The sequence below is a fragment of the Cavia porcellus genome, unplaced genomic scaffold, assembly GCF_034190915.1.
Source record: "Cavia porcellus strain 051 isolate PalLab524CR breed Dunkin Hartley unplaced genomic scaffold, mCavPor4.1 scaffold_19, whole genome shotgun sequence".
NCBI lineage: Eukaryota > Metazoa > Chordata > Mammalia > Rodentia > Caviidae > Cavia > Cavia porcellus.
Window position 1 is genome coordinate 51753626 of NW_026947502.1, and position 19205 is coordinate 51772830.

Here is a 19205-nt window from a genome sequence, read left to right on the forward strand (position 1 = left end):
GATGTGCATGGACCAGGAGGATATGAATTGTTCCCAAAAGCTGCTTGGTCTGTAATCTGTAGATATGAAGCCTTAAAGGCAGAAAAGCAGTGGTTTTCTGTTGCTTGGATTAGCTCATGGACCTGGAAGTTCAGTGAGATCTTAAGAGGCAATGAAGCGAAGAGTACGGACAAAGAAAAAGAAAGGGTGCAAAGCAGGAGGCCAGAGGGAAGTGGGGACCAGGGGCTCTGGGACGAGGATGCTGCTGTGGTCACGGCCACATAGCAAGCTGGAAGCAATTCCAAAAATACGGAGAAAGAATATGATTTTGGCTAGAACTGAGAAAGTAATCAAAAGACAAAGTAGAAATTATGCTATTTCCCACTTCATACAGGTACAGGAAGTGGGTGCTTAAGGAGGAAATCAACAGTCCAGCTAAAGTCGGCAAGTCACAAACACAAGTAAACTCACATGGAAACTGGTAAAGGAGTTAGACATCGTTGCGGGAGACCAGGATTATAGTGACAGGAAGACCACAGGAAATGTCCGCTGTGCAAAGGTGTTATTTACTGGAAACTTAGACTTGTGAGCCCTGACTTAGATCCAAAAGTCCCCAGAATTGCAGGAATCTGTTTTTGATGAGCCTCTCAGCTGCTTCGTACGCCCTCAGTCTGGCCTGAAGAAACTGTGTTGAGGCCCCGGATGGGTTGGGAGGAGCCATCTCTGTGTTCCTGATTTGGGTGAGACCTAGAGAGCTCCTGGACTCTTAGAATTTCTGATGCGTTTGTGGGATGGGGTGGTGAGAACAGTGGAGTTGTCTAGCAGCTTCCTTTGGAGAACATCATGGGCTTCATTTCCCATCCTCTGAGATGCTCCCAGCTAAGGAAGATGTTGACTCATGACTGGGCTTCCTCATAATTTCTACATTTCCTTCTTCCTGATTCGAGATGTACCAATCTTGTGGGCCACTCTTGTTCTCCCTGTGAGAAGCTCCACTAACTTTTGAGTTACCCTAGCATTGGTGCCGGGTGTGCCATGACCTTCTTGACCTTTACAGGTGGATGGGAGTTTACGACTCCTTCATGTCTTCATGGTACTCAAATGCACACTTGGTTGCTCATCTCAGTTGGAAATGGGCTACGTAATTCCCATGAGGCCATCAGGAGACTGTCTAATGCATGAAAAACAGCACTGAAGTGGGAATCTGGAGCCCAGTGCTCTAAGCCAGCAGTTCCAAGACTGGCTTCCAGTGGCTCAAACCTTGGTTTTCTGAGAGCTGCTCCAGGGAATGAGCCTGGATGGCCTGGCTTCTAGAGTCCTCCAATTTCCCATCCTTGCCTCCCACAGTGAGTACACAGTAAGCACGGCAACCCTGCTGTTCACTCTAAGGGCTTTATGAACTGTGCTTCAGTGTCTTCTGTTCACATACACTGGTGCCCTTAATCAGCAGGGCAAATCTGCAAAGCAGGCACTAGTGTTAAGACAGGATGTTTTAAAGTGGGATGTTTTCTATCTCATGTTCTGAAGGTTGAGAACAAAATAGTAGATGTCAACCAATGGGCTCACACATGCAGGGCTCAGATGGGGTACTTAACCATCATCGTCAGAAAACTCCTCATCATCAGAGAAACTCTAAACTAGCTCTGCCTGAGAGCTGGTCCCAGGGTGCGATTGTAATGATCTATTAGCATTCTGCTCTAACAGATGACTGCAAATGCATGGGCCAGGAGGGGCTGTCCTTGTCTTTCCAGTTTTGTGATACAGGGTACTCTCTTCCACTTCTGCGAGTGAGAAAATCCAATCTGAATTTCAACTAGGCTGAATTGAGGTTTTCAGTGAGTGCATCTTTTTCTGGTGATGCAAAAGGAGAATCTATGTTCTGAACTTCGACAGATTCAGTGGCTGCCCATTTTCCCATGGCTCACTTCCTCTCTCTTTATACCTGCAGTGTTGGGTCAAATTCTTGACATGCTGTCCTTTCTCTGATCCTCTGTCTCTCCTCTCTTACGTACTTTTGATAACTCTTGTCACTGCATTGGAGCTACCTAGATAAGTTCTGATAATTTAAGAGTAACGTTAGCACCACCTGAAACCTTGAATTCCCTTTGGTATGGAGCCACAGTTCTTCATAGGTTCTGGGCATCTGGTCCAGTCCCCAGAGATTCCGCTCTTATAGTCTGGAGCATGTATTAGCATTTTGTAAATGTTCCCAAGTGAGTCCAGCAAACAATTAAGGCCTGTGTCTTACTTTTCTCATTGCTGAGACAAAATATTCAACACCCAAAGTTAAAGGAGGAAACCTTTATTTAGCTCAGTTTGTAGAGGTTTCAGTTCATAGTTGGCTGGCTCCAAGGCAGAGTTCATTGGCAGAGGAGCATGGCAGAAGAGAAACAGCTCATGGTGGGCAGAAGACAGTTAAGAGGCAAAGCAGAGAAGTGACAACTCTTTTTCTTGGACCCCCTTAGGGGGCAGGCAGTACTCAGACCCCTGGTGGGGTACCCTTGATGCTACCCAGAACTATGACAAACGAATCGGTTGACTAATTTAGTAATCACACTCTCCTGATCCCAGCATCACACAGTCTATATGCAGTCATCTCTAAAACCCTCTGCTATAACTGCATGACGCTTTGGGGAGACATCTAGACATAAGCCATAACTTCCAGGAACTACTTGGATCAAAAGAAACTCTCCAAGACATCCAACACTGGCCAAAAGTACTTCCCATACTGGCCTGCCTCACTTCAGAATTCCATGACACACTGAAGCCTCTTCTCTTCTGGAGGAAGCGTTCCTTTGAACACTACATTTTTCTCTCATAAAGTGAGATTATAGGTGAGAACACATTTTATTAAGTGTCATGTAAATGACAGAAATTGCTGACTAATTCCAACTTGTTTATGATGGAGCGACAGACAGACAGACACAGAGACAGAATAGAGAGAAAGAGAGGAAGTGGGTTTGTTTATTACTATACATATATGACATTTCTATATGCATACACTATTTTATTTAGATTTCCCTCTGTATATTATTGTGTATTTTCCTATTTTCTGATTACTTTGGTGAGATGAATACTTTTACTTCAGGAATTTTGTGTAAAATATAAAAGTGTAATTATTTTTCATGCTTTTTCAATTTTACTCTAAATGATAGCATGTTGCTCACATTTTATGAATGTGATATCTACTCTCCATTCTGAGACTATCAAGACGTTTTTAAATTCCTTCTTCCTTCCTCAGCTGCCTTAGTGCTCACTGGCTTTCTTTTTCCTTATATGACCAGTGATTGTTCACTGTACAAGTCTGTGACACAGCCATAAACACATACATGCTGCTTTCACAGCCCCCCGGCCCCACTGTCCCCAAATCTTCCCCTCAGAGTCTATAAAGGTTTGCTTTCACAAGTGTGGTTCTTAAGAATGAGAATGAGGAAATCTGCTTTGTCCAGAAACCAAATCAGCCCAAAGCTGCTGTAGTGACTCTGTTTCCTTGCACCTGTCCCTGTAACCTTCAGGCAATGCCATCAAGTCTGCTTGCCCCCAAGCCCATGGATGTGTCCCTTCCCTGTTTCCAGCCCCGTGGCCTAGGTTCCAAGCTCAGGATCTCTGGCTAGAAAGTTGCATAGCTCACATTGGTCTCCTATTTTCATTCTGGAACTGTGCTGTAGAAATTTTTTCCTTTACTAAGACTAGCATGTGACTCTAGGGTCTACCATCCATGGGCCCCCATTTTCTGTGTCACTGTCTTCTATATGACTGACTTTCTCCCCTTTCTAGACAATGCCTTTGATTTCTCAGCATCCAGGACAGGATCTGGTATGTGGTCTTGTCTCTGTTTCCTTTTCCTCTCCCATGGTAGATGCTCTATAAATATGGACAGGAATAAACAGCAGGCCAGAGTTTGAACCCCAAGAAGGTTATCACAATAGAGTTTGGTGTTGCCCAAAAATTGCCTTGGGTTCACAGATCAGTCACTGAACTGTTAATGCATGTGGAAACTTTATTAAAAGCAAGAGGCTATTCTAGAGAATGAAGTGAACATGGTGGGCGGGTTAGGAGCGATCACGGGATGTCACTTGCTGTAGCTCTTGGAACCTGGCTCTGGGAGGTCCAGGAAGTTTGGTTCCAGTTCAGACCCAGCCAATAAACCCTCATCTTCACTTTCTGTTGACTGCCCATCTAGAGCTGCATCTGAAACAAAGGGGAGCCAGATTGGTCAGGGCCAGATCAGGGATTCTCTTGCACCGTCCTTTCCCCTCTGGGGTAGAAAAGTCCTCACTTCTGTTCCCCGCTAGCACCCCACAAAGAGCCTGCAGGTGGTTGGGATCCTGGCTCATCTCCCAACTGCAGGGCCACGCTGAGGGCACAAGGGTGCTGGAGTTTGGTCTTAGAAGTCAAAAACAGAGGTGAGAAGCTAAAAAGTGTTGGATGTGATCCTGTCTCTGTTTCCTGCTCCTCTCCCACCTTCCCCAACAAGGAACTGTCATCCTGGACCCTCAGCCAGGGAAAAATGAGTCTTTCTCCTTTGGGAGGGAGCCTGGGCACAGACTTCTACCACGGTGCCAGGAGAGCTAAAGGCACCCACTAGGTTCTGTCTCTTACTCCCACCTTCTATATGCTTCCCAAGGACATCAAGCTTATCACTACATTCTTGATTTTGATTAAATTTCTCTCTTTATTACCTCTGCAACAGGAAGTGGTGGGAACAAATGGGTTTCCCTGGAATATAGTTTCCTATCCAAGATTTCTATCCAGCCCTTGGAGGGCTGCAAGAGTGAAGTTCAGAGTCCTATCTTGGCTCCTGTACCAGCATTCCTGGCAAGGAGCTCACCACCTAGCCTCCTTCCTTCCTGTCCTTGGGCTCTTCTTGCTTCTTTTGCCAGGTCCCATCAGAAAAGGAGACCCTTGGCAAAAAAAGAAGCCCTAGAGAGCAGTCATGGGCAGGGGCTTGGCCATCAACACCCAGTCACCCGAATGCCCCGGGCACTGGCCCAGCAGGCCATGCACATAGCTAGGCAGCGGCTGCTAAGATAAACAACCAGTACTGTACCCCATCCAACCTCTGCACCCCCAACCCTGGGCTTCCCTACCTGCTGGTGTCTTCAGGACCTGAATGTACTTGGACCAAAAGGAGCAGTCAGCTTGTTTCAGGCCCTGGCGAATGGGAAGCATGCTGCTGAACTCCTGGTAGCTCTCTCCACCAGCCCCTGGTACAAAGTCAGGCCAGAGGGCTGCAAACTCAGGTGCCTTCCATGAGAACTCATGTGGATAATTGGGATTTCTGGGGAAATGAGCAGAGAGAAATGTCCCTAAAGAAAACTGGTCTTCCCTTTGTCACTCGGGATCACTTCTTAGTTGCACTCAGTCTTTGAACACTGGGTGGGGACCCACAGGAGTGGCACCAACTGTGACTGAATAGGTCCCCAAAGGCACTGAGGCATAAAGGCTGCTGGGCCCACTCCTCTCGGGACAGAGGAGAGTTTGTGATCCAGTAGCATCACTCAGGTCAGCACCTAGTGCTGCTGTTGGGTCTTTCTGAGTCTTCAGGAGACCACAATGTCTCCTTAGACCTGATATCCTCTGACCTGGACACCAGTGTCAGTCTCTGGGATGCCCTGGTTTGTGCAAGATCTAGACAGAGGGATGGGCCCAGAGCTAAGGACCCTGCTGGCCACCCACAATTCAACTTCCCATGGTGGGGGGATATTGTATCCCTCAGACATGACACACAGGCCCACCATGCCATTGTCCCCACCTTGACCCACGCTTCTCCTCCACCCATGGTGTCCTCTCCTTGGCTCATCTGCCTATTCTATTTAGCTCTCAAGGCTCAGCATAAATGTCATTTTTCAAGGAAATACTTTCTAAACCCCAGTTAGAAGAAATATCCTTTTCTTTTCAACTCCCATAGCAAACTACCAAAACCTCAATTTGCCCTGTTTTGACCTATGCCTGGATTTCATTTTTAGGTGTCAGGACCTTGTGACTTTGTTGGACCAGGGAATTTTTAAAAATCTGTTTATCTTTCCCTGAGTGCCTATCATAGTTCTGGGGAGTGAGTGCACATCCAGCAAGAAGGCAAAGAGAAATAGAAACTAGGGGAAGGAGGGAAGCATGGGGTCTCTCTGGGTGGTGAGGGCGGTGAGCATCGTGCAGCCCTGGCCAGGACTGGAGCAGACAGAAGGGAGGGAGGGAGGGAGGCCCGGATGGCCTGCGGCTCATACCCTGCAGTGGTGGTTCATCCTCTTGGGAGACTGACTCTGCTCCTAGGGTGTCCCCCTGCCCAAGGATAATGGCCAGCCCCTGAGACTGCTCTTGTTATCAGGACTGGAATGAATGGGTACCACTGATATCTACTGGGCAGGGGCCAGGGATGTTCTGTCACCTCTTACAACACACAGGGCATACACAGACCAAAGAGCTGCGACGTGTGGCTGGACTGCTAAGGGACACGATTGGAAGTGTCACCATGATTATATGATGGTGCTTTTGGCTAGAGAGGGGGATAAGACAAGGAGGGCAGTGACCAGTGATCCCAGCAGCTAGGGAGGAAGGCTGAGTCTACTGAGCAGACTGAGGCCTTTGCTTTTAAATGGGAGGGACGCGTATGACAGAGTTCAGATCAGCAGGTCTACTCACCCAGATCTGATGAAGTTGGACCAGAACTGCATGATTTTCAGTGACAGGCTCTTCTCCTCCAGGGAAAACTGCCCCTTATACGCAGGGTAAAAAGGAAGTCCAAAGGCATACTGAACATCAGCCAGCAACTCCAGGCTGGGGACACAGGGAAAGAAGAGGCGAAAGTTAGGGGAGCCATACACCACTGTGGAAACCAAATGAGACTGGAACTCATACTCTTTCCAAAACAAAGACTTTCCCACTTCTCAGCTTGGGTAAGATTCCTGGGAAGTGCTCAGCATAGCTGAGATTCAGCTTGGCCTTGAGCCCCGATGGCCCACAGGCAGATTCATGGCATGGGTGCCAGCCCAGGATCACTCACACTGAGCAACGATGTGGGGGAGCAATTTTCCAACAGACTGTCCCTTGACATAGCCCAGGCATGTCCTCATGGCACCCTTGAGTATTTGCCTGCTCGTTTATTCATTGATGCAGTAATAAATGCTTCTCCCTGTATAACCAGCACACTCACAGCTCTCCAGAGTTGGTGTTTATCCATGTAACCCACCTCACCATTGATGCATGGTAGTTGTCCACTAAGTACACACTGAGGCTGAACTGAATCTCTAGGAAGCAGCAGGCAGGAGAATGACAACTTGGGAGACTATCCAGAGGCTTGCGTGGGCAGAGCCAGTAGTGACAACTGAGGGCCTGTGTACTCTGGGCTCTGCAGAGGCACTTGGAGTGGGCAATACAATCCCTCCAGGCTAGCATGAGGATGGACAAGCTGGGACATGTTTTATAACTATGTAGTGAAGAATTTGACTTTTCCCAGAGAGATGTCTGGCCTTGCCCTTGTTCCTGGGAAGCAGGTCACACGTGGGAGGAGGCCTTTGGTGAGGGCAGAGACTGGCACATGGGACCTTAAAAGAGATGCAGCCATGCCTGATGCACTTAGGGAGGGGACAGCACAGCCTAGAAACACAGGCACGCATTTAGCCTCAGTCAGAGTTGTGAGCATCAATTTTGGGTGTGCTGCTCTGTGCCACTGCACATTTGTACAGAGAGAAGACTGCATCCACACAGGGAGAGGACAGTGGTGCTTCCCACGTGGACCCCCTGGGCTCAGCACCATGCCCTTCTGCCATAACAAATCACTGCTGTGAGCATTGCTTCATACCATGAGCTTTATGAGCTTTTTCAGCAAATTCCTGGACCTAAGAGTGGCTTGGGGAATCTCTGAGTTTGCAGCTTGTGTCAGAAGTAAAAGAGACCTTGGGGAGAAATGGTGCCCCGTAACTTATTAGCTGGCCCCCACAAGAATTATCTCAATTTCACAGCTCAGGAAAATGAAGCCTAGGGAAATTTCTTGATTTTTCTCAGAAACACAGAGTAAGTTGAATGGAAGAGTCGGCTCAGAGTGGATATTTTCAGGAAGCACAGTAGGGATGGTGTCAGACTCCAGGCAGCCACCATTTCTGATCCTGGGGCCTCCCCTTCAGGCTGGGTGACCTCTGGCAAGTTACCTGGCCTCCCGGACCCCACTTGCCATTTGCAACTACATGCAGGTGTTCTGGGCCCTCTGAGAGGATGTTTTGGTTCTCAAAAGGGATCAGGAAACACAAATGCCATCGGAATGTGTAGGACCCTGGGACCCATAAAGCGGCTGCTTTACTCCATGTCTGTTTTTTCCTTTATCTGTTTTTAACTAATCTGTATTATACAGTGACACATTATGCTTGCATATATTTATGGGGTGCAATGTGGTGTTTTGCAATTTTTTTTAGTACTAAGGATGGAACCCAGGGCCTCATGCATGGTAAACTGCCTTTTTGCTCAGCTCTGCTATGATTTTTTAACCATGTGGAAGATTAAGCTAATAATAATTTCATCTAACTTATCTGTGATAAAACATTAAACATTTACCCTAGTGATACTGAAATGTACAGTAGTCAACTGTACACGCCGTGCAAGTGTTGTAAAGCAAAAAAATCAGACTTCTTTCTCCTCTCTCTCAGAGGTTTGGCTTTGACTGTCTCCCACTTCCTCCACTGCCAGCCACTGGGACCCACCGATCTACTCGGTTCCTTCAGCACCCAGTTATCTGAGCCCTTACAGTGGGCCAAGCTCTGCAGCAGACCACCAGCCCATGATTGTGGACCTTCTGCGAAGGACCCCGAATGACAGCCTCAAATGACTCAGCACAGTACAATGTCAAGGTAGGGACACAGTACTCCAACCCGAGTCTCCCGGAGTAAATCCATGCTGTGTGTAGTCCCCTCAGGGAAAGGACACTCAGGAAGACAGTGATGTAGTTAGACACGTGAAGGGAAAAGAAAGGTAAGACAGAAATGTCAGGTAGGTAGAAGTTGTGGTTATAAGAACAAAGATGAACACAGACTAGCACTGGGGTACTTCACAGAGTACTGTCACCCTTACTATGACAGCATGCACAGGTGACAGAGATCATTACTTCTCTCAGAAATGCAGGAAGTGGTTTCAAAGTGGTAGTTTTCTCGCCAAGGCCCCAGAACAATTCTGTGGGGTGGCGCTGGCTCCAGAGCAGCCAGGTGGTCCGGGGTCTGCAGGAACCACATCTTGCTCCCTTCCTCACCATCCTCCTGCTTCTCTGCCAGTGTCACTTGCCCACCCCTCACCTTGGGAGGAAGGTGCAGCAGCTGCTCCCTGAGAGCCTTTCTGCGAACATGGCTGAGACCTTGTGGTGTCTGCATTAGCAAACCATCACAGCTCAGTGACTTCAAATAGCATACGTGACAACTCACAAGATCTGGAGTTTGGAGCATTAGGATGCGTCTCCCTGGGCTAAAGTCACTTCGTCAGCTGGCTGTGTTCTCTCGCAGGTCTCTGAAGGCCATCTTTGGCCCGCGTCTCAGGTGTGGGCTTGAGGTGCAGGACACAAGTCTTTGCTTTCTAGCTGTGCAATTGGCTGGCTGTTCTCAGCCACTGGAGGCCAGCTGGGCCCCTGTCCTCACAAGTTGGGTCCTTATCTCCTGTCCCTGTGCCGCACTCTTTCGCCTGATGCTTCTACTTTGAAGTGTTAGAGGTGTTAGACTAGGTCTATCAGGATCATTGGTCACATCGGTAGATCCCCTTGCAACATAAGGGAAGGTATCTACAGGTCAGACATTGTGAGGAACCGTACTTTTGCCCACTGTGGTGGCCTTGTCTATGGTTCCTTCCGAAGAGAGCGGCCTTCCGCAGCACTGCCAGGGAAGCAGAGACAAACTCTCGAAACCATGATCTGCATTCAAAACCCAGCTTAGTCAGGCCAGGTCTGTGTGAACTCAGACAAGAGGCACAAGTTTCCTGGGCCTAAGTGCCCACATCTGGGAGCCTGAAAGTCAGTCAGCTTGCCCAGTCCTTGATAAGGTTTAACTATGAAACTTTTAGGCCCTGGTCCCATTTCTGACCCATCTTCCCTCTCCCTTTTCCTTTCCTGAGGAGAATCCACAAGGTTAAGAGTAAGGGTGGTTGGTCCATAGCCACCTGAGGCTTGGCGTCCCCTGAAATGATGTGCAAGTTGTGAAACTGTCTATGTGGATTTTGGGGGGAATTAGTACCAGGGAGTGAATTCAGGGCCTCTGCAGTGGGCTATATCCCCAGCTGTCTTGCTTTTTTATTTTGAAATAGGGTCTAGCTAAATTATAAGTTGCCCTGACTTGATTTGAAACTCAAAATCCTCCTGTCTCAGCCTCTCAGAGTGCTGGGATTACGGGTGAGCACTGCCACGCTGGGCTTATGCTCATCTTTCTTGGAGATGCTTCCCGACTATTACCACATTCTCCAGAAAGTGCTGATAAGGGGCTATGAGGGCTTAGGGGCTGGCTCTTGGCAGGGAGTGCAGCCATACTTCCGGCATTTGCCAGTTTCTAGATTGCAAATTCTTTTGTCAGGTCCACATTCAGAATGCCAAAGTGACATCATTGAACAGGGAGAAGGGAAGAGGCACACACATCTGGCTTTTAGGGACTGGGACAGATCAGCTCCTCCCACTGTGACCTTGACCTCTGAAAGGCCAGTGGACGCTGTCCTGGAGGAAGGTCTGCATTTCCAGTCCATCCTGCAGGTTTGACTGAGAGCTCCAAGGGCGTGAGCATTTCTGCCTGTTGTCCTGAGTAGGGCCGATCTCTACCGGGATACTGGCGTTATTTTGAGTAGTTTAAGGTTGACATCTGGAGGAGGGACTCAGAGTGGGAGCCTGGGAGGAGTGGCAGAATCACTCCTCAGTGCATCTGGGCTCTGGGTGACAGGCCCAGGAACCTCTGGAGGAAGAAGTGGAGATTCTTAATGAACACCAGCAGAGAAGACATAAGTGGACACTTCAGGGCCTGACCAGGTAAAAGGGACAAACCTCCGGGCCCAGGCTTGTAGACAGGCTGGTGCACACTGGATTAGAGTCTCTTATGGGGAGAGTTTGCTCCAACCTGTGGTCACTGGATAGGTAAGTGATCAGGCTGGGCACATTGGTGTCAGGCTCTTGTCTGCTATCTCGGGTATGATAACCATGGTTTTGCTGTCTTTGTCTACTCAGAGCTGCTCATGGTGTACTCAGACCACACTTAAATCTTTTCATCAGCATGGAAGGGGCAGATTGAGCCTCAGAGAGCTTCCTGCTTACCTGGCTGAGCTCAGCCCAAACCTTGTTTCTACCATGGGCTCCTGAGCCTTGGTGTCTCTACCAGTAAAATGGGTCTGACCATCTATCTGCTCAGTCCTCACACCTTTCATTGGGAACTCATAGATACCTGGTGGAGGAAGTCATTCTCAAAACTAGAAATGGCCATCTGGGGAACAGGCAGTGCCAGTGATGCTAAAGTTACATTTAGTCAGAGTATGAGAAGAACTGACCAACTCCCATGCTTCTGGTAGGATTCACTATGTGTGTGTGTGTACGTGTATGTGTGTGTGTGTGTGTGTGTGTGTGTGTGTGTATACGTGTATGTGTGTGTGTGTGTGTGTGTGTGTGTGTGTGTGTAAAGATGGTGTTTGTTTCAGTTTGTTTATGTGAGTGTCATTCACAGAGGACAGTAGCAAGTGTGACATAGGTTCTCGGAATGCCAGGTCCAAGGCCATACGCAGCTGACATGGGCCGCACGTCCTCTGTGTCCTGGCCTATGAGGAAGTCGGCCTTTCTGTGAAGGAGCCCATGGTCTAGCAAGAGATGCAGAGGAGCCAGCGGTTTTCAAACATAAATACTGTCAGCTATGTGACAGTGAGAGCGGCCACGAGCACTCGTGGCTAGACAAATACGCAGTGCTGGTGAGTGGACAAAGTAAGAGAGGGCACCTGGGCCAAAGATGGGCACTTAAGAGTCTCTGAGGGGACTGCATTTTGCATGGAGAATGTGACAAGCAAGGAATGCAGCTGAGCACAGGGTGCCGGGGAGCTCAGCCAGGTGACGGGGCCTCATAGGTGCTGCCGGCAGGTAGATTGCTCTGAGAAGTGAAAATGGAGTTTCTCCCAACCTGGGAAACCCAAAGTGTGGGAACCAATAAATGACCCGCACTCACTGAGGTCCTTCTGCCTCTGGGCACAGTGTGAGAGCTGAGGTCAGTAGAAATGAAGGCCACGTCTTGCAGGGGCTGGGGAAGGTTGGTGGTCGCTCAGTCAGTGGCCAGCAAATCATAAATCTCTTACAATGACTGCTAGGGTGACGTGGGAGAGAAGATGAGCTGAGAAGACCTAGTGCTCCCAGGACAGAAACTAGATTCTTCCCACACAGTGCCCCAATCCTGTCCTTCAGTCCTTGCTTATCTTACAACCCACTCTGGCTGCAAAGCAGCTCAGGGCTGATCCCTGGCAGCCAGAGGCCGTGGACCAGACTGCAGAGATTCTCAGCTCTGTGTGCCACTGGCTTTAGCTTCATTTGCAGAGTCAGGAAGCAGACCCAGGCTGGCTGAAGTACTGTGCGTAAGGAGAGCCCAGGGCAATGGCCTCACTGGAAGGTAGGCTGAGCCTGGCTTGCACAGTACAGAAGCCACTGTCCCACTGGTAGGGGCAGGGGGTGGTCTGGGAGGAGGCTGCTGCACTGTAGCCAGGCTGGTGGGACCACAGAGAGCGTGTAGCTATCATAGGGATGTCTGTCATGCCCTTCCGTTTGTAGGAAGAAATCTGCTGACCCCATCCCCATGAATACACTCCGTTCCTTACCTCTAGCTGGCATCTTCTGACCTTTTCTTCCAAAGGAACCAAAGGAGCAGGGAGGGCTGGAAACCTTTGCTATATCCCAGGCTTTTTTGTTGTTTTGTTCTGTTTGGGTTTTTTTTATTATTTATGGGGAGAGTGAGAAATTGTTGAATCCCTTAGGAATCAAAAACTCTTTTTGTGCAAATCTAATCTGCAAAAGCTCAGTTTCTGCCTGTGAATTAATCAGGAAATAATAAGCATGACAAATGACTTGTGTTTTATAAATAGACTTGCTACACAATGCTCTAAACACAAACTCCCCGATTTACTTTAAATAACACAGTCTCATCCCATCCCTAAATGAAATATTTAAGACATTTCCTGAATTCCCCCAAGTCAGCAGAGCTGGGGAATATTTTGTCTTGCAGAGCAGTCAAAGCTTCAAGTGACATGCTGGGTCAGCCCGAGCACTTTATCTGCACCCCCATGAAGTGCTACAGAAAAAACAGAGGTTTCCACACCCACCACACTTGTGCTCATCAGTAGGTGGTCTGCAGACTGAGAATCAAGACTCTGTCCAGTTGTGTTTCCCACTGGCATCATACTATGTAATTAAACACTATGTCATATAGAGTCCCACTTCCCAGGACTCCGACCTGGAAATCTTTTATTTCTACTTTTGCAGGAAATTCATAGGGACTCTCCGACCCCAAACCCAAAGATTGGGAAGGGAATGTAGGCTTAAAGTTAAAGTGTGATGTTTAAGTTATGTAGCTATACCTGTATTGATCATGTTTTTATAATTTCCCATTTTAATGGCCTTTCTGACTGACCATCCATCACATAGCAGGACTTTTGTTCTACACTCTATTAACAACAACAAGAACAGCAACCACAACAAGATACCTAGGGATTCAGTGAACTATGTTTGGGTTATGTGCACTCTAAATAGCTCCTCTGTTTAAGCATCTTTGATGACTTCCCATCACACTCAAATAAAACACTAACGCTTTGCTGCTAGGACTTATAACTCCAAGTGAACCACAAGACCCTCTCTTCTCCTGCACACCCTAAGCACTCCCCCTACTTCAGCCCTCAGCTCCCTCAGGCTTTTCATACCTCAGGATCTTGGCCTCTGTGAGCCCTACTTTGGGACTGGTCACTGTTCAAGTCTCCCAGGGGATCACACCCTTCTAGAGAGTTCTCCACAGCCCTGACCTACTCTTAGTACTATCTCTAGTCTCACCACATGCTCTGGGTTGGTGTTTGCGCTGGTCTTTGTCCAGGCAGCAGCCCCTTCACCTTGCAGTCTGACCCATGTCCAGCTCGTGGAGAGCATTAGGTACGGGCCCGTTGAATCAATGCTATGGAGGAAGTGGAGAGCAAGCTCTCCTGTGTCATGGGGCTGGAGCGGTCAGTTTCAGAACATGACTGATGCTCATCTATACTGGGCAATAATCTTGTTAATCACACAGGATGCAGCTAAGGCTGATGGACCCAATTCAAGAATCCAGCTCCTTAATCTGTTCTTTGGTTTCTTGCTTCCAAAACACCACAGCAGTTGCCTGAAGAGTTAATATTTTGTATCTGGAGTGGTTAAGGGCCCTGGAATGTACAGGAGTGTCTAGAATGCAAACAGTGGAGATCAGAGCACCATGAGTCCAGAATTTATAGCTTTGTTTTCCAAAGTTGGGGCAGCTTAACAAGAAGGAGCATTATTGCTGCTTTAGTCATTTTTATTTATTTTTCCTATCAGACCTTTATTTTTTTCTAAAAGAAAAAGAACCTTTGCTACCAAATACTAAATATCTACAATCTCCCCTACATTAAACACACATCACGAACACCGTGAGGTGGAGGTGACTCCTCCAATCTCATAAGTGGGGATAGTGAGATGAAGGATGTTAAAACCTCACCTGTTTAACTCTCATATCAGGAGTATTTGTAGTCACAGCCTGCCAGATATGCATGCATGTGTGCATTTATATGCACTCATACACACACACGCACACACACACACACACACACACACACACACACACACACACCCCTAGATACATGCCTTGGGCTAAACACCATGCAGATTCACAGAAACTGCATTGGGAAGGTATTACTATTCCATCCAGGTATAGCAGCCATCCTAAGAAGGCTCAGGGAAGTGAAGCAACTTCCTCAGAGTCAGAGCTAGTAAGTAGACGTAGCCATGGCAAATATTTAGTAAGACTTTGGCTGAGGCAGCTGCAGCTGAGAGGAATGAGGCACTATCTTAAGTCTAGATGGCTTCTTAGGGGCACTGGGACAGGGATAAATTCCGGCCACCTCTGGCTTCTGTTCTTTGTAAAGTGAAGGAGTGAGCGAAATCATCTTCCATAGCCTGTGATTCCCTGAATCAGAATCTTAAAGATTTAGATTTTGGTTTCTTTATTTCCCTGCCCCCATCCAATGTGTCTTCCTTCCTCATAGATGTTTGCCCCTTGCCCCCCAGTTTCAAACAGTCCTGTGGGCCGCAGAGAACCTCACTGATATTCTGTGATCTAACAGCAACGGTCTGTAAGGAAGCAAAATATATTGTGTATTGTTCGCTAGCTTTCGCCAGGAAATCTAATATACGCTAACAGAAGTGGGTACAAAACAGATGGCTGGGAAAGCAGCACACACGCATGTATTTTAAGTGTGTAGATTCGAGCCAGAAATAAAATGAAAGGTGTGACAGCTCCAGGGCAGAGAAAGAGAGAAACGGAGGAGAAAAAGACAGAGATGGAGACCGAGAAGCAGGGAAACTGATCTTATCTCCTGGGGAAGAAAAGATAAGCTTGCCAACAATCAAAGACTCCCTTTCTGTGATCTGTTGCCGATTCCAGTGTCTACCATATGGGTGGCCCTGTGGTCACTGTGGCAGAGGGAGACTGCACAGGATGTTGTCAAGAACACGCTCTGATGGCTGAGAACACTGGGGACACGCCCAGCCCTTAGGTTCAGCAAACACACATTGTCCAGGAAAGGACCTGAGTCATTGAGGAGAGTGCATGGTTTGCTGTGGGTCACTGAGCGGATAAGAGTCTAATGTCAATGGCATGCGTCATATCAGAAGTAGAAGACACCCCCACCTTTCACCATGATACTCATTTGTCTCTATGCCCATATGCTCAGAGGAATCGGTGTCTCTGGGAGTGTCTCCTTCAGAAATGATAGAAACTGAGTGCCCTGGGGAGACCTGAGCTAAGAGTCCAAACCATTATGAACAGAGCATGCTTGAGAATGTTTCTAGAGCCCTGGTAGGGAGATGAAGAGGGTCCTGGAGGCAAAGGCCCACCTTGTACTCCAGCTCACAGGAGCCCAGGACCCACCAAGCTCCATGGAAGAATTAGTTGCCAGCCACACATACCTCCCTACTCCCATTTCACAGTTAGGAAAACTGAGCCTCAAGAAACATGAATGGTAAAGCAGAAAAGACTTGTTCTCCATGATCAGATGAGGTGCTGAGTCGCCATTGTCCTAACTCCAGAATGCAATTGTTCAAAGCAAAGCTCTCTATTCACAGAAGTAATGAAGTCAAATTAAGGTCAATTTGGAACAAAGACAAACAAATAAAAAAGAAGATGTGAGAAGCACTGGGAGCATGCATCATCTACATCCCAAGGAGTCCAAGGCTGCCATCAGCAGGGGACAGGCCCGCCACCCCCTTCAAAAGAGCAGACCCAGCCCACAACTGGACTTTACCCTTCCAGCCTCCATAGCTGAGCTCCATCTTTGGAGCGCTCCGCCACTACCTAGGAGGGGACCAGGCAGCATCCATTCTGCAGGAAACACAGGACTGCTTTCCCCTTTATTTGCACACCTTTACGTGTGGGTGTGTTTCTTATTCTTTTCCCCACTGCAAACTTTGGGGATCAAAGGCGCAGGCATGCTTTTTAAAGAGAATGGTGTGAGGGATTAAACCCAGGGCTTTCTCACTGAGCTACAGTTATTTTAGTTTACTTTCTATTTCGAGATAGGGCTTCAATACATCCCCCAGTCTGGGCTTGAATTCTTAATACCTTTGCATCCCTGCCCAAGGTGCTGGGATTGTGGGTGTGTACCATCATGCCCAGCGGGGTTCAGCTTATGAAGGCTCCTGAGGAACTAACTTTGCTAGAGGAGCCTTAAACCTTATCTTCAAAGAAAGGAATGCAGAGACCCAGCAAGGGACCCAGGGTGGAGCAGGAGAATCTGAGTGCCTGGCGCTGGAAGGAACAGCTAAGGCTGGTTCCAGCAGTTGTGGCTACAGCCCATTGGGACTCCTCGACCCTCTAACCTCACCCTAGGGCTGTCTCATGTTCCCTTACTAACAAGCTCTCACCAGAGCCAGAGCCCACCCTGCAGGTGCCCTCGCATAGTCTGAACCACTTGCCAGCTTCTAGGAGGTGAAACTGGATTGTCTTATGCAGGGAAGCTGCATTCAGGGGAAGGAGAGTATAGAATAGAGGCTTAGTGAAGCCAGGGCAGGCTGCTGCTCTGTTGCTAGCCAGCTGCTTGTCCTGGTGGTTGCAGGGACCTCCATGGAGCCTCAGCTCTTTGCAGTGATCTGAACTGTGACCCTGGTCCTGTGCTCAGACACAGAGAACAGAACAGAAGGTCCGCATGGGCCTCCCGGGAGGAGAGGAAAGGAGACAAGCACAGTGATTTTACCCTTGCCTTGAACTGAAAAAAAAAAAAAATCCTTCTGCACATGGGAAATCATTTTCATAAGGCGAGTGCTTTGTTTCTAGAGGCATAAAGTGCAGGATGAATGCCCAAGCCAAGTTAATCAATCAGTAATGAATAACGAAAGCCTTAGAAAGCTCACCACATCTCCTGTTTTACTTCCCTGTCTGTAACACCAGGGGAAATAAAGCGGCTGTCTTACTGTTGCCATTTTTCAGACAATGAAACGGAGGTAAAGTGTGGTTAGCAGAGGAACAGCCCTTGTCACTGACCAAGGCTTATTCCTCAGTCCCCCCCTTTTCTCTGAATCCCCCTGGCTCACAGCAGTGACAGGGTCCCCAGCCAGGCCGCTCTCTTGCCTGCTCCCTGTGGCCACACAGCTCCCTTACCTGCCATGGCCGTAACTTTCTGGGGCGTGATACATGAAGACGTTCCCCCGGGCCCTCTTTGCCCAGCGTCTGGCCATGTCGATCGTGGGGCAGATGATGAAGTAGTCCCTGGGGAGAAAACAGTAGAGGGAACCTGGTGAAACACAGCTCTGTGGACAGCCAGGCCAGGGAAGAGCTTCTCCCAAGCGAGAGCACCCCCAGTCCCTTCATCCCCCAGGCTCCTCTGCCCCAGCCTGCAGAGGACACTGGTCTCCACATTCAGCCCCTTTCCCTGTGGCTTTGCTGCCACCCTGGTGGAAAAACTGAGGCACAGCACATCATTCGCTCTGGCTTACGGCAGGTTGTGACCCAAAGCTGGCATCCATGGAGATGCATCTCAGAGGCCAAGCGAGTCATGGGTTAAAGCCTTTCTTAGAATGTCAGTGTCACATAAAGACTTGGTACTGCACTCTGTTACAGTAATGTAGTAAATACATTGTGGAGCCGGACATAAAATATCTATGCATTTTAAATGAAAACAAAGTCCTCAAAGACATTTCATGCCTATGATACTTTTAAACCTGCAGCTCTCAGTGAGATTACCTCTCACTGAGGTTCCTGGAGACCTTCTGTGGTTGTTACCATAGGGGGTGGAAAGTTCCTACTGGAGTCCAGTGGGTACAAGTCAAGACGATGCTCCCTGTCCTGCACAGCACAGGACAGCCCTCAAACCCACAATTATTCAGTCTAGCATGGTGGGAGGGTGAAGCTGCAGATTCCGGGCTCACACTACCCTGGTCCCATCTCAGCTTCTCTTGAGGGATGTGGATGAATCTCGGAAGTGGCAGCTGATAGTCCTGTGTCTTTCCAGGGGCTGAGACAGGTAGGCTGGTCAGTAGAGTCCCTATTTCTCCACTGACCCTGGGACGGACCCTGGCAGCGCTGCCCTGTGCTGTGGATGGAGTGAAGGGGAGAGGGCACCGCAAGCTTGAAGCCCGAGGCCCTCAGCCTCTTCCACACATCATCGCTGGGTCCGCAGCCCTGGGCCGGCTCACCGGGTGGCATTCTCCAGCGCCCTGGAGAAGGAGGCGTAGTCATCCTGGGAGTGCTCCAAGGAGTAGTACCACGTGGCTGCAGCCAGGACGCTGGCATCCGAGTCCTCGCCACCCAGGGAGTTCTGCAGTGCCTGGTAAAAGGCTGTTTTGCTCTCAGTCCGACCTTGACTTTCCTCAAATCTCTGAAAACACAAAAACAAGAAAAACTCAACTCTAGACTTGTTCTAGAATTTTCTTTCTGAGAAGTGGTAGAGCACTGCATGAAGCTCAGGGTGCTGGACCCAAACTGCCAGGTTTGAACCCCGTGCTGCTTTCTTCCTGCTGTGTGACCTTAGATGCGATGGCTGTGCCCCTC

General features: G+C 48.6%; 1 protein-coding gene across 1 annotated transcript in view; it reads right to left on the reverse strand.

The window, feature by feature from the left end:
• Positions 1 to 3959: 3959 nt before the first annotated feature.
• The window catches only part of Tg (thyroglobulin), a 200558-nt gene continuing 185312 nt past the window's right edge, over positions 3960 to 19205 (reverse strand). The window contains exons 44-48 of the mRNA XM_003467344.4: positions 18851 to 19032; positions 17817 to 17924; positions 6619 to 6753; positions 5070 to 5260; positions 3960 to 4170 (exon numbers count right to left, since the gene is read on the reverse strand). Of these exons, the coding sequence (XP_003467392.1) occupies positions 4052 to 4170; positions 5070 to 5260; positions 6619 to 6753; positions 17817 to 17924; positions 18851 to 19032 (735 nt within the window). The 3' untranslated portion in view covers positions 3960 to 4051. The remainder of the gene's footprint in view (positions 4171 to 5069; positions 5261 to 6618; positions 6754 to 17816; positions 17925 to 18850; positions 19033 to 19205) is intronic.